The sequence below is a fragment of the Moschus berezovskii genome, chromosome 8 (genome assembly GCF_049115385.1).
Source record: "Moschus berezovskii isolate FMDL1 chromosome 8, NW_MosBer_1.0, whole genome shotgun sequence".
Lineage (NCBI taxonomy): Eukaryota > Metazoa > Chordata > Mammalia > Artiodactyla > Moschidae > Moschus > Moschus berezovskii.
In genome coordinates this window covers 81,085,905-81,112,804 of record NC_142467.1, presented here as the reverse complement: position 1 = coordinate 81,112,804, position 26,900 = coordinate 81,085,905, and the positions used below count along the sequence as shown (strand labels likewise).

The 26,900-nt window shown below is 37.7% G+C and overlaps 2 protein-coding genes across 4 annotated transcripts in view; one reads left to right on the top strand and one right to left on the bottom strand.

Annotated features, from left to right (window-relative positions):
• Positions 1-804: 804 nt before the first annotated feature.
• Positions 805-2,691, top strand: LOC148777106 (uncharacterized). Its single transcript, XM_088839307.1, has one exon. It carries the CDS (start codon positions 805-807, stop codon positions 2,689-2,691), a length of 1,887 nt encoding a protein of 628 aa, XP_088695433.1.
• SRFBP1 (serum response factor binding protein 1) overlaps positions 2,548-26,900 on the bottom strand; it is a 66,180-nt gene continuing 41,827 nt past the window's right edge. Inside the window, exons 5-9 of one of the 3 annotated variants that reach the window (XR_016038059.1) lie at positions 14,872-14,953; positions 13,193-13,904; positions 11,655-11,692; positions 3,038-7,093; positions 2,548-3,000 (exon numbers count right to left, since the gene is read on the bottom strand). Coding sequence is in view for 1 of the 3 variants with exons in the window: in XM_055429774.2 (XP_055285749.2) it covers positions 6,909-7,093; positions 11,655-11,692; positions 13,193-13,904; positions 14,872-14,953 (1,017 nt within the window). In the remaining 2 variants the exon portion in view is untranslated. Of the gene's footprint in view, positions 7,094-11,654; positions 11,693-13,192; positions 13,905-14,871; positions 14,954-26,900 lie in introns of all 3 variants that reach the window. The other 2 variants (XR_008686433.2, XM_055429774.2) reach the window with 2 other exon arrangements.

The following is a 26,900-nucleotide window of genomic DNA, read 5'->3' as shown; positions in this document are numbered from 1 at the left end:
CATCAAAATAGCCCAATAGCTTTACGAAAGTGACAGTTTAAAGTGTAGGTAGGTTTATGTGACTAGAATCTGTGAGGCAAAAAAAGGGGGAAAGAGATGCACAGAAGAGGGGTAAGTGCTCTGGAGGTCTGTACAATGATTCCCTGAGATCAATCATATTAGACTGATCTGCATACAGTATACAAAGAATCTAATAGGGCCAGGGGAGACAGAATTAGTGGAAACATCCTAACACAGGTCCAGGTATAGTCTGCCTTCACCAGACACAACAGAAAAATTTCCTAACAAAGAGTTAGGCAGAGTTCTTAGAATGGTAATGCCTTAGCAGTGGCACCAAATGAGCCCCAGACCAAGATTTCATAACCTTGGTACTGCTGAAATTCTGGGTGTGATAATGATTTATTGCATAAATAACAGAATATTTAGCAGCATCCCTGGCCTATATCCACTAGATGCAACATCTTCCCCAGATGTGACACTCAAAATATCTCTAGGCAATGCCAAATATACCTTGTTTGTACAAACTGCCCCAAGAGAAATCACTGCAGACAAGACCATTAAAACAGCTATTAATGTTCCAGGAAGTAGAGAAAAACAAACATGATACAAAGACAAACAGAAATTATAGTAAAATCAGTAACAATGCACTACAGGGTTAAATGTAGAAGCAAAATGTATATAAACAATAGTACAAAAGCTTGGGGAGAAATGTGACATTTACTAGAGTAAGGTGTTTGGACCATATGTAAAGTGGTATAAATACTACTTGAGATGTAGGCCGGCGTCTGGCGCCTGCACGACCGAATGGCAAGATGTTTATTCCAGAAGCGGAGAAGAAACAACCCTCAGAAGTCAAGAACACCAATAACCAGCTGGATGAAGAGACTCCGTTGTTGGCCACATAATAGGGTGCACACTAACTCAACTGAAGAGCTCCCTGAGGACCAGCGGGAGGAGCTATCCAGTTCAACGCTGGAAGAAGAGGCTCTGCCCAATTCCACAGTGTGTGAAGCAGTCATTGAACATGCTCAGCATGAGGACCTCCTGGTGGAACAGCCCCAGGCTGGGGCTGAGGAATCTCCTCTGCCTACCCTCAAGGGAGCTGGAGCAGCCAGAGAACATGCTTCCCATGAGGACCTCCTCGTGGAACAGCCCCAGGCTGGGGCTGAGGAACCTCCTCTGCCTACTGTAAAAGCAGCCAGAGAAGCCAATGAACCTGCTTCCCATGAGGACCACCTGGTGGAACAGCCCCAGGTTGGGGCTGAGGGACCTCCTCTGCCTTCTATAAAGGCAGCCGGAGAAGCCAATGAACCTGCTTCCCATGAGGACCTCCTGGTGGAACAGCCCCAGGCTGGGGCTGAGGGACCTCCTCTGCCTTCTATAAAGGCAGCCGGAGAAGCCAATGAACCTGCTTCCCATGAGGACCTCCTGGTGGAACAGCCCCAGGCTGGGGCTGAGGGACCTCCTCTGCCTTCTGTAAAGGCAGCCGGAGAAGCCAATGAACCTGCTTCCCATGAGGACCACCTGGTGGAACAGCCCCAGGCTGGGGCTGAGGGACCTCCTCTGCCTTCTATAAAGGCAGCCGGAGAAGCCAATGAACCTGCTTCCCATGAGGACCACCTGGTGGAACAGCCCCAGGCTGGGGCTGAGGGACCTCCTCTGCCTACTGTAAAAGCAGCCAGAGAAGCCAATGAACCTGCTTCCCATGAGGACCACCTGGTGGAACAGCCCCAGGTTGGGGCTGAGGGACCTCCTCTGCCTTCTATAAAGGCAGCCGGAGAAGCCAATGAACCTGCTTCCCATGAGGACCACCTGGTGGAACAGCCCCAGGCTGGGGCTGAGGGACCTCCTCTGCCTTCTATAAAGGCAGCCGGAGAAGCCAATGAACCTGCTTCCCATGAGGACCTCCTGGTGGAACAGCCCCAGGCTGGGGCTGAGGGACCTCCTCTGCCTTCTATAAAGGCAGCCGGAGAAGCCAATGAACCTGCTTCCCATGAGGACCTCCTGGTGGAACAGCCCCAGGCTGGGGCTGAGGGACCTCCTCTGCCTTCTATAAAGGCAGCCGGAGAAGCCAATGAACCTGCTTCCCATGAGGACCTCCTCGTGGAACAGCCCCAGGCTGGGGCTGAGGAACCTCCTCTGCCTACTGTAAAAGCAGCCAGAGAAGCCAATGAACCTGCTTCCCATGAGGACCACCTGGTGGAACAGCCCCAGGTTGGGGCTGAGGGACCTCCTCTGCCTTCTATAAAGGCAGCCGGAGAAGCCAATGAACCTGCTTCCCATGAGGACCACCTGATGGAACAGCCCCAGGCTGGGGCTGAGGGACCTCCTCTGCCTACTGTAAAAGCAGCCAGAGAAGCCAATGAACCTGCTTCCCATGAGGACCACCTGGTGGAACAGCCCCAGGTTGGGGCTGAGGGACCTCCTCTGCCTTCTATAAAGGCAGCCGGAGAAGCCAATGAACCTGCTTCCCATGAGGACCACCTGGTGGAACAGCCCCAGGCTGGGGCTGAGGGACCTCCTCTGCCTTCTGTAAAGGCAGCCGGAGAAGCCAATGAACCTGCTTCCCATGAGGACCTCCTGGTGGAACAGCCCCAGGCTGGGGCTGAGGGACCTCCTCTGCCTTCTGTAAAGGCAGCCGGAGAAGCCAATGAACATGCCACCGACTCAGTGGACATGCAAACATATTAGACCTGGAATATCAAACCTGGGAAATAATACCCTGCCAGGATCTAGCACAGGAGATTCCACCCATGACAAGGTTATGAGGACAACTCCTGACAAGCAAGGCAGATCCGGACTTCAGGGATTTCAAAAAGCTGCCCCGCTGCTCGCCTTAAAGTTGCCATCTGTGTTTCTGATGGTTATCTTTCTGACTGCTGTCTTTCTGACTGCTCCTAAATATCTGTGAAACAGGCAGAAGGCCTTCCCCGACCTCTTTCCAAATAAAATCAACTTGTTTATGCCCTTGGCACTAATGCACATGACTGCTCACAACACCTTAATCATAAATAGCATAAAGAACCTGATCACACACCTTAATCATAAATAGCATAAAGTACCTGATCACACCAAAGCCCTAATAGATAGAGCCCTTCGGGGGGTGAAGAAGCCCTATTAGAGAATATAAAAAATATTCTAGAAGTTGTTACTGAATCCACGTTTGCTAACTGTGTTTCTGCTCTTGATGTAGAAATTATTGTTACTATAGTTAGAATTTAGAATAATAAGAGTTTAGCCCTAGTGTAGAAACCATAAGACAAGCGAGGCTTTTAACCAGGAATGGGAGGCAGAGGCTGCCTCATCGGAGCCGTGGAGTCTATGTAGTAACTAAAAAGAACTGACCATTGTGTTAAATTTCTAATATGCTGTAAACTGTTGAACTTTTACCTTATGAAATTATAACTTTTCTGTTTTCTGTTTAGCACAAGGCAAATGGAAAAATAAGAATAGCTTACAAAAAACAGTTTTGCATTCACTTAGCTTGAAAGAACGGAGAAGGCAATGGCAAGCCACTCCAGTACTCTTGCCTAGAAAATCCCATGGATGGAGGAGCCTGGTAGGCTGCAGTCCGTGGGGCCGCTAAGGGTCAGACACGACTGAGCGACTTCACTTTCACTTTTCACTTTCACACACTGGAGAAGGAAATGGCAACCCACTCCAGTGTTCTTGCCTGGAGAATCCCAGGGACGGGGGAGCCTGGTGGGCTTCCGTCTATGGGGTCACACAGAGTCGGACGCGACTGAAGTGACTTAGCAGCAGCAGCAGCAGCTTGTAAGAAAAGGTCATAAGATGTTAATAGGTCTCAAGGCCAGAAGATAATGTATTAATATCTACTATAAAAAAGACTCTAGTAAACAGAGAAGTATGTGGAAAGCATTCTGGTTTTCTAAAGGGCAAAGAAAAAAAAAATACTACTTGAGATGTATACTATAATAAATCTTATAATCCAGTAATTGATTAAATGAATAAAAAATAGTCAATTAATAAAAAATAACAGAAAAGGAGAAAAGAGAAGTACCCATGAGATAATACTGAAATACATTTTAAAGCTCAATTAACAGGAGAAAATGTAAGATTCTCCCTTATTCTAAAAAGCCATCTAATAAGTGTAGAAAAACAGTGAAATAAAAAAAAATCATAATTTAAACTACTATAGCAATAATTATTTCAGGTAAGAATTATGAATGAATGTTAAAACTAGTGCATGAAAGTTTCAAGACAGTGTCACACAGTCTCAAAGTATCTCCCCACAAGATAATAATTATTCATTACAAAGATAAAATAGTAATCCTGCAGTGGAAAAACCGTATAAATACCACTTAAAACAAGTAAGCAGAGTTAACATCACCAGTAAAGGCCCAGCCATATCAACATCATCACCTAACCTCAGATATGATGCAACAGGACAAATGCAACATTCCTTCTGCAACATTCCTGCCAAAAGTGCATAACTTGAATATGAAAATGTGAATATTAGACAAGCCCAAATAAAAGGACACTGCAAAATAACTGATCTGCACTTTTGAAAAAGGTTAATGTCATGAAATCCTAAGACAGACTGAGGTACTGTTTCCAACCAAAGAGAGATAACTGAATGTAAGGTGACAACTGGATGTAAGTAAGACTTGATGCTGGATTTTTCTGTTGCCATAAAAAGACACTGGGACAACTGGCAAAATCTTAATATTTGATAACTGAAGTGCGGTAATACAAAAGAACAGAGAATGACTTTCTTTTTAGAGAGAGGCTATAAACATGGTAGAGAAAAAGAAGAAACGATAAAAGGATGAGAGGAAGAGAGTAGAACAGGGATAAAATGAGGAAAAGAGAGATGAAGGGATAAAGATTATAAAAAAGGAAGGAGAGAAAGGGGAAAAGGAAGGATAAAAGGAGGAGAGAAGGGAGTATGAGAGCCAAAGATAAAGTAGATACAGAAAAATGTTAACAAAGGGGGAATTCGGGTGACGGATGTTGTGTAGTAAAGAATCTGGCCTTGCCCAAAGAGAGAAACTGCTTTTGCCTTCAGCTTCACGGAGGCACTCTATGTCATACCTGATAGGAGTGTCCTTGTTTAGAGCAGGGGTTGGCTGCACTAAAAAAGACCTACCATGTCATTTAGGACGAGTCTTCGGGTCATATGATATTATCAATCCATCTGAAACCATCACATGGGCAATCAACTGAGCATGTCTATATATGACGAATACAATAAAAATCCTGGACACTAACACTCCACTGAGATTTTCAGACTGGCAACCCTGTGCATATTGATGCAAGGATGGTAATGCAACTTGAGGACAATAGAAACTTTGTTTTTAGAACCCTCACAGACTTTGCCCTATGCATCTCTTCCCTTGAGTGGTTATAATCTGTACTCTTTCCTTGTAATGAACTATCTGTTGTTGTTCAGTTGCTAAACTGTATAATGAACTGTGACTTGGAATATAATAGGTTTTAGTGAGTTCTGCAAGCAAATTTTTGAATCTGACAGTATTTGGGGAGCCCTCCCCTGCAATTTCCAAACCTGCAGTTGGTGTCAGAAGTGAGTAGTCTTGTGTGGCCTCTTTCCTCTAACTTTGTAGTCAAACCCTAACTCCTTGAAGTTGGGGTTAGAAGTGTTGGGTCGATGAATAGTGCTCTCAACCTCACGGTTTAGCTAAATCTGGGGAGGGATAGAAATATTATTTTTTAACTTTCTTGGAGTAGTTTTTCATAATTAAACTTTCAATTCAAATTAATTTCAATTTGACATAATTCTGTACATAACTGTAAACAAACTTAAAAGAAAAAACAAATTTTGCATTTAACACAGCAAAAATAATTTTCTTTCCGTATAACCTCTTGAATTCTATTGCTTTAGTTATTTAAACTCTTAAGCTTTTGAAAAAGATAAAAATGACTTTTCAGAGTTCCTGAATTCCTACCACCAGAAAGCTTTTTTTCATTGTTAATAGGATCAATGCATAGAAAATATAGAATTTAGTTAGCATTACTTAGTTAAACAAGAACTTTAATTTCTCCCAGTAGCAAGAAGTGAAACATTTGAAGGGATTTTAAAAATTCTGTTTTCCTTTTAAATAACAGTAATATGAAATATAAAGCAATCCTTTCTTCAGTGAGTTATAACCTCTGCTTAGCTATCAGTGAAAATGCTTCTGTAATCGTATCTCCTTCAGAATTTGCTCTTGTAAATTCCAAACCTATGATTCCTCAAAAACTGTTTCTATAAAGAATACATGTCTAATATGTTATATATTTGTGATTTGACAGAAATTTTATATGGCAGTAAAACCAATTTTTGGTAGGTTGCAACATTTGAACATGAATGCTGCCCAAATAACTGAAACATAATTCAGAAATCCAAAATTTTCCTGGGAAACTATTTTAAACAGTCAAGAACTAAAAAATTGCAAATAATTAAAACTATAATAAAAACTAATATTTACTTATATAACTTATTATCTGTATACCCATAATAAAAGTTATCATCTTAGTTTTGCTAACAAGAGTAACTTCCAGTAAAAATAGTCTGTTTTAAATAGCTACACTTTCCTCATATTTTTCCATTATTTCAAATATGACTCAACAGTTATTTTCAAAGTAAAGAAACACAGAACTAACCTAGTGAAATACACTTCATGATAAAACCAAATGAGAAAATCTGAGATAGCTATCATCTCAAAATTCTTTTATAGAGGGACAGCAGTCTAGACATATTTAAAATTGAGTATGTGCTTGATCTACAGAAGCTTAAACATAACATGAACACACTTAAAAAAATAAAGACAAAACCAACTCTTTTCTATAACCCATTCAGAGACTTACTTAAATATATATTTAAATGAGCTAGTTTAAAAAATAAGAAGAAAATCAAATTTAGACAGTTAACAAAAATACAGTACTGATCAATCATCAAAGGTAATTTTTTTCCCCTGAAACACAGCAATTTTGGATTGCTGTTCTTTTCGCCGCCGGCTTGCTTCCCATGAAGGATGAAGAGGCAGCTGTGATTTCTGTTTTGTATTTTCAAATCCTCTTTGTGCTTTCTTATTAAACTGATTCTTGATCTGAGGTTCAATGTGTTGAAAATCTGCATGACAAAACAAAATTAATGAAAACTAAGTCTATACATAAATAGCATAAAAGACAAAAACATTTTATCTTTTCAAACCAGTATTTAAGGAAGAAATTTAGTTTTACTTAAGTAGAACACCTCACACTGTTAAAAAATCTAAGCCCTACTGGGAAGTTTGAAGTTAAAATACACATATGGCCAGTGAATTTTGGGACACATGCTTTCTAACTCGTCAATAGATGTTCGTTGCATGCCTCCTGGTATATGCTGTTCTATCTTTTTACATTGACATTAAGAAAGGAAACACAGTCCAGACAACACATAAGGAAGCAAAATTTTAAAAGGGGAGTATTCTGTATTTTTAAAGGAATATGATTCATTGGCATATGATATCTGTGTGTGGAGCAATGCAGCCAGAAAACTCACATGTTTTAACTAAAATATTGAATTCAACAGTGTTGATGGGTGAGCTATTTAAAGGGCTATTAATTGATTCCACTCCCTTCTGTTACTGAACAAAAAATTTGTGACTGCAAAGTAACTGCTATATCTACTCAAATTTAACACACTGTTCTTTCTGAACCATAAAATTATCCACCAAATATGAGGGTGGCAATTGGTAATCTACCTCTTACCTCTTTCATTATGAGAAATTTCTATTACATTATTTTGAACAAAGTACTGGGAGACATACTGGGCCTGGAAGGACTGAATCAATGCACATTTATAGGATCAGAAAGACAAAGCAAAAAATTTAATACCGACTTATTAATCAGTCTTAGGGGTGGATAATTTCTCCACTGCTAGTTAGCCATCATTGTCAAGAAGCCTTTTAAAGATCTTAAAAAGCAAATGTCATAATGCTATTGAAACAAGTGTACAATTGGGATAACATTTCCAAAAGATCACTGCACACAGATTCAAAACATCCCATATCTTGTACAAATCACATGTGCTCTAGAAATCTGTTATAATACTCCAAGAGTGCCTCTAGTGATAGAGTGAAGAATTAAAATGTTAAATGAAACCATTTCAGGTAACCTAAAATTTGAATAAGATAGTATCTCTAAACTGATATGTATTTTAATAACTATATAAAGTATACTTGCATGTGAAAATAAATGGATACATTAAATATCATAAATTTATAAGCTGAGTAAAAACAAAAACACATTCTACTTGGGTCTTTTCATTAGGAAGATGTGGGATTTTTTAATTTGCAGCTATTCTGTATTTGTGAATATAGGCTATGTATGTGCCAAACCTAATATTTTAATACAGTCATTAAAATAACATAAAAATGTGGCATGGGTTTTGTAGTTCTGCAGTAGGGAGAAGGCAATGGCACCCCGCTCCAGTACTCTTGCCTGGAAAATCCCATGGACGGAGGAGCCTGGTAGGCTGCAGTCCATGGGGTCACTAAGAGTTGGATACGACTGAGCAGCTTCACTTTCACTTTTCACTTGCATGCACTGGAGAAGGAAATGGCAACCCACTCCAGTGTTCTTGCCTGGAGAATCCCAGGGACGGGGGAGCCTGGTGGGCTGCCGTCTACGGGGTCGCACAGAGTTGGACACGACTGAAGCGACTTAGCAGCAGCAGCAGCAGCAGTAGTAGGTAGTAAAAACAATATCTAAGGCTGCAAGTGAGTGTCCTATGTATGTGTTGCTGCTGCTAAGTCACTTCAGTCGTGTCCGACTCTGTGCGACCCCACAGACAGCAGCCCACCAGGCTCCCCCGTCCCTGGGATTCTCCAGGCAAGAACACTGGAGTGGGTTGCCATTTCCTTCTCCAATGTGTGAAAGTGAAAGTGAAGTCGCTCAGTCATGTCCAACCCTTAGCGACCCCACGGACTGCAGCCTACCAGGCTCCTTCATCCATGGGATTTTCCAGGCAAGAGTACTGGAGTGGCTTGCCATTGCCTTCTCCAGGAAAAGGTAAAACTGTTGCTAGTTAAAAGTTGGGAAGCAGGCGACATTCCTATGGAACTGCAGCACAAGGTAAGTGTCTGGAAAGAATAAAAAGATTAGTGTACTGATGGCTCTTTGGCAAAGTACTAAAAAGAAAAAGAGAACAGTTCAGGAAAGGCCTGGCCAGTTCACAGGCAGATACAAAAGAGAAAAGAGGGTACAGATATTTGGGAATTTAAGGTTTAGAAAAGCCTTTGGGCTCCAAACTGTGAGAGATAAGACTGAGAAAGATTTTAAGCAGTAAAGACCTACAGAGATGTAGCCCTAGAGCAGAGATAAGAGTAAAGGTATGGCTCTCTCCTAAATGCAAAGAAGAGAAGCAGAAGGCAAAGGAGAAAAGGAAAGATATTCCCATTTGAATGCAGAGTTCCAAAGAATAGCATGGAGAGATAAGAAAACCTTCCTCAGTGATCAATGCAAAGAAATAGAGGGAAACAACAGAATGGAAAAGGCTAGAGATCTCTTCAAGAAAATTAGAGATACCAAGGGAACATTTCATGCAAAGGTGGGCACAATAAATGACAGAAACAGTATGGACCTAACAGGAGCACAAGATATTAAAGAAGAGGTGGCAAGAATACACAGCAAAAAAGATCTTCATGACCCAGATAATCAGGATGGTGTGATCATTCATCAAGAGCCAGACATCCTGGACTGCGAACTCAAGTGGGCCTTAGGAAACATCACTATGAACAAAGCCAGTGGAGGTGATGGAATTCCAACTGAGCTATTTCAAATCCTAAAAGACGATGCTGTGAAAGTGCTGCACTCAATATGCCAGCAAATTTGGAAAACTCAGCAGTGGCCACAGGATTGGAAAAGCTCAGTTTTTATTTTGATCCCAAAGAAAGTCAATGCCAAAGAATATTCAAATTACTGCACAACTGCACTCATCTCACACGCTAGCAAAATAATGCTCAAAATTCTCCAAGGCAGGCTTCAACAATACGTGAACCATGAAATTCCAGATGTTCAAGCTGGTTTTAGAAAAGGCAGAGGAACCAGAGATCAAACTGCCAACATCCATGGGATCATCAAAAAACCAATCAATTCCAGAAAAACATCTACTTCTTTATTGACTACACTAAAGCCTGACTGTGTGGATCACAACAAATTGTGGAAAATTCTTCAAGAGATGGGAATACCAGATCACCTTGCCTGCCTCCTGAGAAATCTGTATGCAGGTCAGGAAGCAACAGTTAGAACTAGACATGGAACAACAGACTGATTCCAAATCAGGAAAGGTGTACATGAAGGCTGTATACTATCACCCTGCTTATTCAACTCATATGCAGAGTACATCATGTGAAATGCTAGGCTGGATGAAGCACAAGCTGGAATCAAGATTGCTGGGAGAAATATCAATAACCTCAGATATTCAGATGACACCATCCTCATGGCAGAATACGAAGAACTAAAGAACCTCTTGAAGAAAGTGAAAGAGGAGAGTGAAAAAGTAGGCTTAAAACTCAACATTCAAAAAACTAAGATATGGCATATGGTCCCATCACTTCATGGCAAATAGATGGGGAAACAATGGCAACAGTGAGAGAGTTTATTTTTTGGGCTCTAAAATCACTGCAGATGGCGACTGCAGCCATGAAATTAAAGACGCTTGCTCCTTGGAAGAAAAGCTATGACCAACCTAGACAGCATATTAAAAAGCAGAGACATTATTACTTTGCCAATAAAGGTCCATCTAGTCAAAGCGATGCTTCTTCCAGTCGTCATGTATGGTTGTGAGAGTTGGGCTATAAAGAAAGCTGAGTGCCAAAAAATTGATGCTTTTGAACTGTGGTGTTGGCAAAGACTCTTCAGAGTCCCTTGGACTGTAAGGAGATCCAGTCCGTCCTAAAGGAAATCAGTCTTGAATATTCACTGCAAGGACTGTTGCTGAAGGTGAAACTCCAATACTTTGGCCACCTGATGCAAAGAACTGACTCATTAGAAAAGACCCTGATGCTGGGAAAGATTGAAGGCAGGAGGAGAAAGGGATGACAGAGGATGAGATGGTTGGATGGCATCACCAACTCAATGGACATGAGTTTGAGTAAATTCTGGGAGTTGCTGACGGACAGGGAGGCCTGGGGTGCTGCAGTCCATGGGGCCGCAAAGAGTCGGACTTGACTGAGTGACTGAACTGAACTGAAATCAGACTCAATATTACTGGTAAGTTTTGTCTGTATCTTTCCTACTGGCAGAACAGAGAGAGTAAAAAAAAAAAACCACATAAAATAAAAAAAACAAAAAACTATACTGATAATTATAAGATGCTCTATTTTCAATTCTGTGGGCACAGAATTTATTGAGACTACTAAGCAACCAGGTTTCCCTGGTGGCTCAATGGTTAAGAATCAGGAGACACAGGTTCAGTCCCGGGCTCAGGAAGATCCCCTGGAGAAGGAAACGGCAACCCACTCCAGTATTCTTGCCTGGGAAATCCCATGGACAGAGGAGCCTGGCAGGCTACAGTCCACGGGGTCACAAAAGACTCAGACACGATTTCATGACTAAATAACAAGTAAGCAACCGGAGTTTTTCTTCTTTCCTCTTCGGAAAGGCATTGCTCAACTGTATGTGGAAGTCAGGTAGTTATTAGTACATACCCGGGGTTTTGCTTCTTGGAACCTGTTCTCTGTGATTTCTAAAAGAAGAAAAACACCATTAGGATATTTAATATTGAAACAAATCCTCTGACTTTAAGAAGATAACATAAGAATGATGATAAAACTCACTTTAAAAACTATCATGCTCCTTTACTTCCCCCACCAGAAACAATAAAAAAATTATGAAAACCCCATGTTTTAGCTACATCAACAGTTTGTTAGATCCCAATATCACTATGGGCTTCCTAGGTGGCACTATTAAAGGTGGTAAAGAATCTACCGACCAGTGCAGGAGACGCAAGAGACATGGGTTTGATCCTTGGGTGGGGAAAATCCTCTGGAGTAGGGATCAGCAGTCCCTTTTAGTATTCTTGCCTGAAGAATCCCATGGACAGGGGATGCTGGTGGGCTACAGTCCATGGGGTTGCAGAGTCAGACACAACTGAGCGACTGAGCACAGTATCACTACAGAAATATGTAGGAATCTTTCTCTCAACATCCTTATTGTAACTTCTGGCTATAAAATATCCTGTCTTGGTTACCTTGGATGCTTGAGGACTATCTAGACAAAGAATATCAAAAATCTTCTTACTGGAGCAATGAATCACATGTAACAAAAATTAAGTTTACAGTTTTGGGGAGAAGAAAGGGATAGTGGTGTGTAATTTTCAAGTGAGGGAAAAAAATCTTTTGAAGGCAGAGTTGGGAGCTACAAAGACTAATTTAATAATTGCCAAGGCTTCAAAGATGGTTTATGTGTCTTTTCCATACTCTTACTTTCTGGGAAAATTTCAACATCACTTTTTTTCTGTTTTATTAAAAATTATGCCTAACCTATTTATTATAGAAAAAGTTTACTGAAGAAAATAGCTAACCATGACTTTTATTCTAAAATGTAAAGATATCGCCTAATATTAGAATTACAAATGAAATTAAGCCTATTGATTTACAACAAAACAGCTGGAAAAGCAGTGATTACAGAAGGGATAAGGATGACCATCAAGTATAAGCACCACCAAATAGAAAGCAGTCTGGAGATACACAGTGTTAGGGCAAGCAAGCAGCCTTATATACTGAAACAGGAAAATGTATAAAACAATTGTTTTACAACAATGCTCTAGGTCAACAAGAGAAAAAACAAAACAAAACAAAAATTCACCACAGTCTTTTCAGAAAGTTCTGTTTAGAAAGTGAGATACATGAGACATTTTCAAAAGTTTTCACCAAAAGTTAACTCAAAAGTTTCAAAACTTTGATAAGTGAAGGAATAAACTTAAATTAGCTGGACATTAAATTAGATAAATTTTTATCTATATTATCTCATTTTCTGATGGCGCTGGAAGAATTTGGCATTATCATACGTGTATTTGTATATAATACTCCAATATTAAGTTAGAGAGGGCCAACTCTAAACACAATTCCGTACAAACTAGAATTATGTATGAGAGATAGCCATTTCAATGTCAGGAAGTATAGATATTTCATACCTTCAAAAATTAAGAATTAATAATTATTTCAGAATGAAAAAATACTCTTACCTTTCAAGGCTCTTAGATCCAGATAAAGAATGGAAAAACACTGATTCAAACCTCCTTGCCTCTGTACGTGGCTTGTTTTTAACATTTTGTAAATTTTGATGGGTCTCAAGTGTATCTTCTTCAAGTAACAATTTTTTGGGGGGGTTTTGTTCCTTATCTGAAAAACGACAACTACTTTCCTTCTTTCGTGCCCGTTTGACTTTCCCAATGAAGAAGTCATCACCACTATCACTATCCTCAGACATGGAAGACTGTTTGTAAAACCTTTCTTCTGTGCTATCATCAAAATATTCCTTCTCTTCTTCACATAATTCTTCTCCATCACTGTCAACATCAGGTGAGCTACTGGACTCTTTCATTTTTTTGGTTTTACTTAATGCTTTCATTTTGGGGTCAGCAGGTGTCTTCTGGGATGCTGAGGGAGTTGCAGAACCTTTTTCGGAAGGCTTTGATAGAGAATTTGGGAAGTCCATTGCTTTGGGTTCATGATCCATCTTGGCTATTTTTTCTTTTGAATTATTTATCGATTTCTTTGCCAATATTTTGGCTTCCTTCTCTTTCTGTTCACGGATAATAGTTCCTTCATGCTGTAACTTACTGGCATCATCATTTGAACACAAAGTGTCCTTGGAATGATTTTCTTCTGAAGCATTATTTGATGACTTAACTTCAACAACATTTTGTCTTGCATCTTTAAAGGATTTGACAGCAGCTGCAAGAGAAACAGCACATGACTTGTTTCAGCACTGAAACAAATAATAAAAAACATCACTGTTTTAGTACCGTATTTCTTAAATTATTTGGAAATACTTAAATGATTGGAATTTAAATTACATATATATAATAGGTGCAAATTCACAAAGAACTCTATTAACTTTTAGAAAACCAGAACATTTATGAAATGCTCAGAGATATCCATTTTAAAACTCTAAAATTAAATTCATTCCTTCATGTATGATATTAAGAACAGTAAAAACTTCACTGAATATAAATGAATAAAATGGCAACTTTAATTTCTATAGCAATAATGTATTAATTGCATGGTATTATAAATTGTGCTTTCAGGCATAAAAATAATTATCTTCTAATCTGTGTCAGAAGCTTTTAGTTCTTCCATTATATTTTATAATACACAAACATAAATAAAAATTATGTGACTAAATGGCAAGGTAAGTAATAATATGAATTACATCAATATTAAGAAAGGGCTTCCTTGGTGGCTCAGATGGTAAAAAAATCTGCCTGCAATGTGAGACATGGGTTCAATCCCTGGGTTAGGAAGATCCTCTGGAGGAGGGCATGGCAACCCACTTCAGGATTCTTGCCTTGAGAATCTCCATGGACAGAGGAACCTGGCAGGCTACAGTCCATTGGGTTGGAGAGTTGGACACAACTGAGTGACTAAGCACAGCAAAATATTTAGAAAGTCAGCTGTATTTAATATTACCATGAGTATTATCTATTTTAAGAATTTACAAAATTTACGAATTTAGAAAAAATGCAGAATTTTTTAGATATAAAAACTTTTCAGGTAGCTTCCTACATTTGGAAGCATTTGAAAGGGCATTTATAATATAAAAGATCCTCAAAAGTAAAAAAAAAAATCATAAAAGTAAATAAATGAATGGCCATTTATTCAAATTATTTACTGAAAATGGCTTAAGTCATTTAATTCATACCTTTCAGCACATCTATTTTTTTCTTCATAAGAGGGTGTACTGCTAGTCTAGCAACTGCTCTTTCAGCCGCAGTCGAATCAGGCTGCAAATTGAAATAATAAACACATGGGAATAAAAACTAACACTAGTAAGAAGTGAATAAAATGTAAGTCATTATAATTTTTAAAAGTTAAGAATTAGGAAACAGAAATTTGTTAATATTCTAACTAGGTAACTCATCTATATAATGCATTCTAAAGATAACATGCTGAAAAAAATACTACTGTTCTTGACAGTTAAAATTATGTAATCAGTTAACAAATAGTCTTTGATTAATTAATATTGTTCCAGAATTGTGGCAGGCACCACGTGTGATATCTTAAAAAATGTAATATCGATCCTGCAGTCAAAGAGTTTAAAAATCTAGTATAGAAGACTAAAATAACAGCAAAGAATCAAATAACATATTAGTACTAAGCTGGGTGATATAATTCATGACTACTATAATGCCTGAAGTTCCATTTACTAGAGACCTAAAATTATCAAATACTATATATTTTTATGTTGAATGACTAATACCACTATTTCATTCTCAGAACCTTTCACCAGTGCCTGGCTTATCGTCAACACTTTGTAGATGTTTGATGATGACTGAATGGGATTATATACATATAATGATATATGTGTTTGTCACACATACACAAACATACAGACACACATATACATAGTATTTATTCATTCAGAAAATTCAGAGTTCAGACTACTTTAAAGAAACATCATCTGCTGTTGAAACTTCCAAATTTCTACCTCAAGCTCTAACTTGATCTCCAGACTCATATACCCAACTACCTACTTGACATGTTAAAAGAAAATGCTGTGATTTTTCTCCTTAAACTTTAGACCTTTTTCCATCTTATTAGATATGTTTAGTTTTTCTGGTGGTTAAGGGCTAAAACTCATGATTCTTCTATTAAGTTTCTCCTTTCTTCAGAGCTTACAATAAATCTTTCAGCAAATCCTGTGATTTCATCTGCAAAATCTATCCAGAACCAGTCACTAATCACCATTTCTACTTACTTCCTTTGACCAACACCTCTCACCTGGACCAAAGTAATAATCCCATAACTGGTCATTCTCCATTGGCTTTTATTCTTCCACAGTCTATTTTCCATATAGCAGTCACAGTGAAGTTTAAGTGTAACCAGATCACGCTACTTCCTTATGGGTTCTTTTGAAAGCTTTACTGCCTTCTGATGCTTAAGCTATCCCTTTGCAAGTTCTTCTCTGCTTGGCTGATCATATTGTATTCAGGTCTCTGCTCAAATGTTATGTGAATTAAAACAACACTTTTCATCACCATTTATTTCACATCACAAGAGGCAGGGACTTTGTCTTCCGCATTTCTGTAGACCTAGTACCTAAAACAATAACTGATAATAGTTGGTATTCAATAAACACTCCCTGAAGCTGTAAAAATTTCACTAGTGTGTGAAAGTAGAGCTATCAGCTTTAAACATCTTTACATTTACCCTCATTGTTAATAGCCCAATAAGGCTTCTTTTTCTCCCAGTAATAAACACAGATGAGTACCTAAGGAAAAGCAAGATAATAGCTTGAAATCTATTCTGTTTGGAGAATTTATCTAGGTAAAAATCACTCAGAAAATAACTTTAGACCTGGTGCAAATCCTGTGCTAGGACCACTTGCTGCCTAATTACCTTTTATCTTGGGTCAAATGGTATTATTCTCAAATTTTATACCTAACAAGAAACTGAAAACGTGATCCTAGTTGGAAATAGGAACAAGGGCATTAAGAGGACAGCATACTGGTTTAGGATGGGCCTTAAATCTATTATGACTGGTGTCCTTATAAGGAAGACACTTGGATACAGAGACACAGGAGACAGAAAGGGAATAACACTGAAGCCTCCCACAAGCCAAGTTGGAAGAAGCTACTGGCTCCACTAAAATGAGGAAGGAAACAAAAAAAGTGAGCAGGCATGGATACAAGAAATAGGAAATTCAGGCAAAAGAAATGCCCAAGATGGTGACAGGGGATTTAGATTTATATTTAGAATACCTAGTGTTATTAAATATCTTGAGAGATTTCAAAAACCAATGAGGTATTTGGTTTTACATAGAGTACACAGACAATCAACAAAATAAACATAATAATTACAAACTATAAGTAGAAATATTATACAGAAAAACAAAAGTAATAAACATTCACTAAATGACTCATAGCCAAAATAACATAATCACTAAATGTTCACCTCATCTAAATCTGACCCAAGCATATTAGGAAGACAGAAGGGATAAAGAGGGTACATATATGACACAGAGGCTGAAGGCGGAAAGAGATCTAAATCCTTGTAAACCACAGCAGGACGTCAATAGCTAGTGCTTAAAATGTATTAATATAAACATATTGATGTGGGGGCAAATTCCATAAGAATCAACTGTAACTGAAGGTGGGGAATGACCAACAGAGAACCGTCATTACACACACACACACACACACATCTTGTAGAAGTATTTGGTTTTCAAAATCAGTGGCTGGCAAACTAACTCATGTGCCAGTTTCTCACCTGCTATCTGCTTTTAAAAATAAAGTTTTACTGGAACATAAAACCAAATTCATTCATCTATAGCTGCACTATGTCACAGTTGTATTGTTCAGCAGTTGTGACAAAGATTGTAAGGCCTAAAAACCCTAAAATATTTACAATATGGTCCTTTACGGAAAGAGTTAATGTTGCTCTATATTACATGCAAGAAGAATCTTCAGTGGGGATCAACCAAAAACTGATGAAAACAGAAAAAACATTTTTTTTTTTAAGCAAGCTCATGATATCTAAAACTTGAATTTAAAACAAAAACACTGCGTGACAGTTTTGCTGCCAAATTGAGGCAATGGGTTATAGTCCTAAATGCAGTAAATGTGCTTCCTGAACTGTGATACAATAAAATATTCTGGCTTAGTAGAAACAATTTGGTTTTCAATGCAGAGGCACTATGTCTTAATCCTCAGGACTAATTCTATGTAAAAACACTTACATGTGAAAACGATGACAATGACAACAAAAACAACTAGTCCTGACAAAGTTATACACACCACAAGAATCTTTCTTCAGGTTACAAGGGAAAAGAAGACATTCCAACAGCATCTGTTTTTTCTTTAACTGTTTCTTTCAGTACATTTTCCCTGGGTAGCTACTAAAAATTCAATTCACTTCAAAGAAAATTCTTGATGATATATGAACAACTGTATCTGTAAAGCAGAAAAACTAGAAAGTAACTATTTTTATCATGTGAGTTAATTTCACATGTTTTAGATAAGAAGTTCTGGGAATCCAAAAGAGATTTTGATTAAATGTATTCATGTATAATTGTTCAAAGCCATATTTATTACTGTTCCCAAATCTCTGTTTTGACAACTTGCAAAGAGTTTTAATGACCTGGGCGTTTTCTTTCCAGAGCTAGCTGCATCTCTCCACTTAGTCCAAAAAAGTTTAAAAGAGCAGTGGTGGTACGTGAATATCTAGTGCAGATGCTGAGTAACACGACCTTGATAAGAATCACTTTATCATGAATTTACTTAGCAACGCTACTTCTGTGCTCTGGAAGATATCTCAGAGTAATCTAACTTAGTGATCCAATTTCAGTAAATTTAAAAAAAAAAGAGACCTAGAATATGATTTAAAATTGTACAATTACATATGACTTCTAATAAATGAAGGGTTATTCTTATTTGTTACATATCATTCTCTTTAACTGTATTTTTATGCTGCAACCTTTGCAGTAGACTTATTTGGGAAGAATACCAGGTTAATAAGAAGTGAGACTGAGTAAAAAAGAGTCATCGTATTCCATAATCCTACGGATGGCATTCACACTAGCTGTCACAATTGGAGTTGTATAATATATTGCTTATGCACCCAAATGTAAGCAGTGAATTCAAACAAAAACATTAAGGTTTGAGTCGACAAGCTACACAGGTTATAAAACTTAGTATTACTAACAGGTATGCTGCTGCTGCTGCTGCTGCTAAGTTGCTTCAGTCGTGTCCAACTCTGTGCGACCCCATAGACAGCAGCCCACCAGGCTCCCCTGTCCTTGGGATTCTCCAGGCAAGAACACTGGAGTGGGTTGTCATTTCCTTCTCCAATGCATGAAAGTGAAAAGTGAAAGTGAAGTCGCTCAGTCGTGTCCGACTCTTGGGGACCCCATGGACTGCAGCCCACCAGGCTCCTCCGTCCATGGGACTCTCCAGGCTAGAGTACTGGAGTGGGGTGCCATCGCCTTCTCCGAACAGGTATGATTACATAACAATAAGTAGAATTATGTATATCATGATTTTAGGATTTGTGATTATATGCAATTTGTGTTTTTAAAGAAAACAGTTAATGTTATCAGCAAATAAAATTATTATTATTCTCCTGAAAGTACACTGTTGATGAGCAGTTACTTTAAAATAAAGATATATAATGAATTTTCATTCTTTGTGCTTCCTAGTTTGACAGCTAGTGTGTGATGACAAGCCCTGGTGGCTCAGATGGTAAAGAATGCAATGTGGGAGACTCAGGTTCGATCTCTGGGTCAGGAAGATTCCCTGGAGAAGGGAATGGCAACCCACTCCAGTATTCTTGCCTGGAGAACTTCATGGACAGAGGAGGCTGGCTTGTTGAGGCAGCGTCCATACTATAGCAGTGTCCAGTACTATGAGGCAGTGTCCATGTCCTTAACAGTAACTATGATAAACACTACTCCATTGTCAGGAATACAATTCTGATTAAAAAAACATAAGGAGATGAATGGGTTTCTCTAATGCCAATCCTTTTCAAATTCTTTCAGAAAAAAAAAAAAAAATGAAGGGAGAACATTATTAAAGTACCAAACTTCAGCAACCACCACCCTGATCAGTCAGCAGTCATAAATTTAAGGTAAGACCCTCCACTAGCAAAAAGAATACAACTTGCTGAAGACTCAGATGATGACTAGTACTTTTCAGCAATGAAGTATTTTTAAATAAAGGTATGTACTTTTTTTAGACATAATGCTATTATACACTTCATAGTCTACAGTATAGTGCAAACATGATTTTTACATACACTGGGAAACAAAAAATTTGTGTATTGTTTTATTGTGGTTATTTGCTTTACTAAGGTGGTCTGAAATTGAACACCAGTATCCTCAATATATGCCGGCAGTTCTTAAAATATTTGATTTGGATAAAGTCTTAGTTAAAAATATCAAATTTTATATATTATAGCAAACATTTAAATTTATAAAATTCTCTAAGTAAAAAATTGTCAAATTTAACACTTTAAACCTTTCTTTAACTTTATTCTTAAGAAAGCAATTAGAAATAATTCATTTAATTTTTTAAGTTCAAATTTTAACAAGAGGTTAAAGAAGTAGAGATCACAGATTTTACTAACAATTAAATTAACAGTATTGACTTGATTTCAAGACCGCTTAGCCAGTTAGGAACAAGTGAGAACTCAAAGTCTAGTTTCTAAATTCAATCTAGTATTCTCAACAAGCTTTCTTCTAAACTGTTTCAAATAACTTTCCTTTGTTTTGTGACCCAATTCCAAGACACCCTCAAATCTTTTTGTAAAGAAATTAAATATAAACATAAAAACAAAAAGAGGCTTATTAATCAAGTGGGCTAAGTTTATACCTTTGGCAGTGTTTGGGGTCTGTGCTGCAATAAGAGATGTCTACATAGTCCTTAAGGCACTGAGGTTAAGTGTAGGAACTCACAAGAATAAGTACAACAGTCCCTGAAATAAGGAGCTTCCAATCCTTTATATAACTTCCTTCCTTCTTTCCCATCCCTTTTCCTTCCTCACTTAAGTTTCTCCCTTTTTATATTTACAGATATTTATATATGAATATATACAGCTAACTAAACATATATGCTAGCAAAGTAATGTTCAAAATTCTCCAAGCCAGGCTTCAACTGTATGTGAACCGTGAACTCCAGATGTTCAAGCTAGATTTAGAAAAGGCAGAGGAACCAGAAATCAAATTGCTAACATCCACTGGATCATCAAAAAAAACAAGAGAATTCCAGCAAAACATCTACTTCTGCTTTATTGACTATGCTAAAGCCTTTGACTGTACAGACCACAATAAACTGTGGAAAAATCTTCAAGAGATGGGAATATCAGACTACTTTACCCCTGCCTCCTGAGAAATCTGTATGCAGGTCAAGAAGCAACAATTAGAACTGGACATGGAACAACAGACTGGTTCCAAATTGAGAAAGGAGTACGACAAGGCTATATATTGTCACCCTGCTTATTTAACTTTTATGCAGAGTACATCATGCAAAATGCCAGGCTGGATGAAGCACAAACTGGAATCAAGATTGCTTGGAGAAATATGAATAACCTCTGATATGCAGATGACACCACCCTTATGGCAGAAAGTGAAGAGGAACTAATGAGCCTCTTGATGAAAGTGAAAGAAGAGAGTGAAAAAGCTGGCTTAAAACTCAATATTCAAAAAAGTAAGGTCAGGGCACCCGGTCCCATCACTTCGTAGCAAACAGATGGGGAAACAGTGAAAATTGTGATAGACTTTATTTTCTTGGGCTCCATAATCAATGCAGATGTTGACTGCAGCCATGAAATTAAAAGACACTTGATCCTTGAAAGCAAAGCTATGACCAACGGAGACAGCATATTAAAAAGCAGAGACATTACTTTGCCAACAAAGTTTCATCTAATCAAAGCTATGGTTTTTATAGTCATCATGTATGGATGTGAGAGTTGGACTATAAAGAAAGCTAAGCACTGAAGAAATGATGCTTTTGAACTATGGTGTTGGCAAAGACTTGAGAGTCCCGTGGACTGCAAGGAGATCCAATCAGTCCATCCTAAAGGAAATCAGTACTGAATATTCATCAGAAGGACTGATGTTGAAGCTGAAACTCCAATACTTAGGCCACCTGATGTGAAGAACTGACTCATTTGAAAAGACCGTCATGCTGGGAAAGACTGAAGGTGGGAGGAGAAGGGGACAGCAGAGGATGAGATGGTTGGATGGCATCACCGACTTGATGGACATGAATTTGAGCAAGCTCTGGGTGTTGCTGATGGACAGGGAGGCCTGGTGTGCTGCAGTCCATGGGGTCTCAAAGAGTCAGATGTGACTCAACTGAACGACTAATATATAAGTATGCTTTATTATGTGAAGATGAAATTTTACACATAAGGATACAAATATCATCTCTTGAGGCTCACAATCTTTCACTAATTTAAAAGACTAAAACAAATGTACAAATAACTAACCCAAAGCAGAAAGCGATAAACTTCAGAGGAGAGACTGAAAATGTTGTGGAGGTTTATAGAAGAATTGAAATATAGTCAAACATCTTAAATTTAAATCAAAGTGTTTTGAAGCTTAAAAGCCTAAGCAATCTCTATTAACAAATAGAGATTTGTTAATCTCTCTTCCACACCTGCAACAAACAGTCATCACAATATTGGGAGATATGCAGGAAACCACAACTTTCCTTATTTGAAGTTGACACAGTGTTTGCCTTGGAGCATTCTCAGGAAACTGTGGTTTTCACACACCTCCAGTTTCTTCCATTTCAAATAAATTAAATAAAAAAGGGAAAACACCTCATCTTTAAATGGAAAATTTTTATTTTGGCATATGGGTATTTCTGTGAACACAGAGCATTTGGTGCTCAATTTTGAAAAGAATTTTGAGAATGTACATGTAAATATAAACAAGAGTCTAAAAGTGGAAAAGCTCTCTTACATGCAATGTTCATTCCTTTGAAATGTTGTTGCCTTAGAGAAGAACTAACACCTATCTCTGCTCAAACTGTTCTAAAAAATTGCGGAGGGAGGAAAACTCCCAAACTAAGTCTATGAGGCCATCACCTGATATCAAAACCAGACAACAATATCACAGAAAAGGAAAATTACAGGCCAATATCACTGATACAAAAGTCCTCAACAAAGTTCTAGTGGACAGAATCCAACAACACACTGAAAGGAACAAACACCACTATCAAGTAGGGTTTACCCCAGGGATGCAAGGATTCTTCAATATATGCAAATAAATCAAAATGATACATCATATTAACAAACTGAAAAATAAAAACCTTATGATCATCTCAATAGATGCAGAGAAAGCTTCTGACAAAATCCAGCACCCATTTATAATAAATAAATAAATAAAATCTCTCCAGAAAATTTGCAGGAGGAACTTTTTACCTCAACATAATAAAGGCCACACACAACAAACCCACAGCAAACATTCTCAACAGTGAAAAACTGAAAGCTTTTCCTCTAAGATCAGGCACACTTACCACTATTATTCAGTATAGATTTGGAAGTGCTAGCCATAGCAATTAGAGAAAAAAAAGAAATAAAAGGAATCCAGATTGGAAAACAAGTAAAACTCTCCCTGTTTGCAGATGACAGGATACTACACAGAGAAAACCCTGAAAATACCACAAAATAACTACTAGAGGCTAATCAATGAATTTAGTAAAGTCATAGCATATAAAATCAATACACGGAAATCCCTTGCATTTCTATACACTAACAATGAAAAATCAGAAAGAGAAATTAAGAAAACAATGTCATTCACCATTGCAACAAAAAGAATAAAATACCTAGAAATAAACCTACCTAAAGAGACGAAAGACCTGCATGCAGAAAATTATAAGACACTAATAAAAGAAACCAATGACTATACAAACAGATGGAGAAATCTACCATGTTCTTGGATTGTACTACCCAAAGTAATCTACAAATCAATGCAATTCCTATCAAATTATCAATGGCATTTTTCACAGAACTAGAACAAAACATTTCACAATTTGTATGGAATCACAAAAGATAACAAACAGCCAAAGCAATCATGAGAAAGAAAAACCAAGCTGGAGGTATCAACTTCCCTGACTTCAGACTACACTACAAAGCTACAGTCATCCAAGACAGTATGGTACTGGTACAAAAACAGAAATGTACACCAATGAAATAAGACAGAAATCCCAGGGATAAACTCATGTACACATGGGCAATTTATTTTTGACAAAGGAGGCAAAAATATACAATGGAGAAAAGAAAACCTCTGCAATAAGTGGTGCTGGGAAAACTGGTCAGCTACATGTAAAAGAATAAAATTAGAACACTTCCTAACAACACACACAAAAATAAACTCAAAATGGATTAAAGACTTAAATGTTAAGACTAGAAACTATAAAGCTCTTAGAGGAAAACATAGGCAGTACTCTCTGACATAAATCACAGCAATATTCTCTCTGACCCACCTCCTTGATTAATGGAAATAAAAACAAAAATAAACAAAATGGGACCTAATAAAACTTCAAAGCTTTGCACAGCAAAGAAAGCTATAAACAAAATGAAAAGACAACTCTCAAAATGGGAGAAAATAACTGCAAATGAAGCAACTGACAAAAGATTAGTTTCCAAAATATATAAGGAGCTCATACAGCTCAATATCAGAAAAATTAACCCAATCAAAAATGGGCAGAAGACCTAAACAGACATTTCTCCACAAAGAAAATATAGAGATGGCTAATAAACACATGAAAAGATGCTCAACATCATTTATTATTAGAGAAATGCAAATCAAAACTAAATTGAGGCATCACCTCACACCAGTCAGAATGGTCATCACCAAAAAATCTACAATCAACGCTGGAGATGTTGTGGAGAAAAGGGAATCCTCCTGCATTATGGGAAACAGTATGGACATTCCTTAAAAAACTATAAATAAATCTACCATATGACCCAGAAAATCCACTGCTGGGCATATACCTTGAGAAAAACACAATTCTAAAAGACACATGTACCCCAATGTTCACTGCAACAATATTTATAATAGCTAGGACATGGAAGCAAGCTAGATACCCATCGACAGATGAATGGATAAAGAAGATGTGGCACATAAATACAATGAAACATTCCTCAGTCATGCTGCTGCTGATGCTAAGTCACTTCAGTCGTGTCCGAATCTGTGTGACCCCATAGATGGCGGCCCACTAGGCTCCACTGTCCCTGGGATTCTCCAGGCAAGAATACTGGAGTGGGTTGCCATTTCCTTCTCCATCCTCAGCCATGAAAGGGAACAAGTTTGAGTCAGTTGTAGTGAGGTGGATGAACCTAGAGTCTCTTATACAGAGTAAAGTAAGCCGAAAGAGAAAAACAAGTATCATATATTAACACTTGTATATGGAATCTAGAAAAAATGATACTGAAAAACCTAGTACAGAACAGACTTGTGTCTATACCTGTCGTCTTGTATATATATTGATACTATGATGTGTATCATACTATCATGTGTAAAACAGTTAATGGGAAATTGCTATAAATATAGGAAGCTCAGCCTGGTGCTCTGTGATGACCTAGAGGGATGGGTTGGAGTGAGTGGAGGGAGGCTCAAGAGGGAGGGTATATATATACACAATGATGGGTTGGTTTCTGCCATAATAGGCATGAATAGACTGTAATGTGCTGCTTATGGCAGAAACCAATAAAGCAATCTTCCATCAGTTAAAAATAAAAATCAAATTGACTAAAAACACTCGTACAGGTAGAAAGCTAGTAGCAGTACTTTTAACATTAACTCAACTTCAATTCTAGGTTTTACCTAAAGATAGAAGTCAACACATTCATATTTTTGTTTATTAAAAACATTTAGAAATATAATAACAAACAGTGCCTTTAGTTGAATCAGAAGAATGGTGGTTAACAAGTAAAGGGCTTAGAGTCCACATTTAGGAGAACAGATTTTTCTGTATTCATTAAACTCTTAAAATCCCATGATTCCAAAATGCTGTCTTACATATAGAGATGTCTTCTATCCTTTTGTCCTAAAATTTCATTTTGCAGGCAGAGACTTTGGTTGTTTAAACCTAGGATCTGACATTTCCTACTGATTGATCACAGGTGTGTTTTGACCTTTCTGGGCCTACTGCTTCATCTGTTAAATGAGATTATTATCATCTTAATGAGAAAGCTAATGTATATAAAGTATCTAATAAGTCAGCTACTAGTAGATGTTAGCAAATATTAATTTGCTTCCTCTTATCCTTTAAAATAACTATGTTCTATTCCCTTCCTTTTTTCCATAGTGGCTGGCCAACTGTTCTGCATATAATAGACATTTGGACTTGAGAAGTCCTTGAAATTCTGGTAATAATTGGAAATGTCACAGTTCTAGTGCCAAAACTCTATAGTTTTAAAACACTCATACAAATATTAACTGGCTATTTAATCTTTCTAACCGTTTCTGAATTTGGAAAACGAAGATACTACTAATATTACTACACACACGTACACACATGCATGTGCACACATGAATGTTTTCACTTGAAATCAATGTTGTAAGATCAACTGAGATACTAATGTATATGGAAGAACTAAGCAAGCTCTAAGGAGTTACACAAATCAGCTTGTTCTGCTCTATTCTGATGGTCAGACGGCTTCAAATGTATAAGCTCTATGTAATAGCCTTATTACTACCTCCTTGGTCACCTTTAATTAACTTCCCTTCCTGTGGCAAACCAATCAGTCTTCTCTCCATGACACTCAGCTAGTTTATTAACATATTTTGATACAGAAGAACATTAATTCAATGGGAAGAATAACATAAATGAAATAAAACAGTAACTAAATAGTTGAAATCAAATAGCTCAGGAGGACTCTGAAACCATTCTTAAACAAGGCAATTTCCCTTGGCTCTAAATCTTCAAGTGTTCCATCAAGAACTATAAAACAGAACTGTCTTCCTTTGTCCTTCTCCACCTCCCTTTCCTTCCTTTCATTTGGAGGAAGGTACCGAAAGGGTAGAAATATAATGAATTTTTTTTTTTTGCCTGACAACATTCCAGTTTGATCCAAATTTTCTATGTGTTTATTATACATCTCATGACTATAAATCTAGTAATATGCAAATGAATTTACTATTTAGAAAATATAAATGATAAGTGAATACAGAAGCAGTTCCCCATTTTTAGGATGACATTTCACACACTGGAAGGTTAAAGA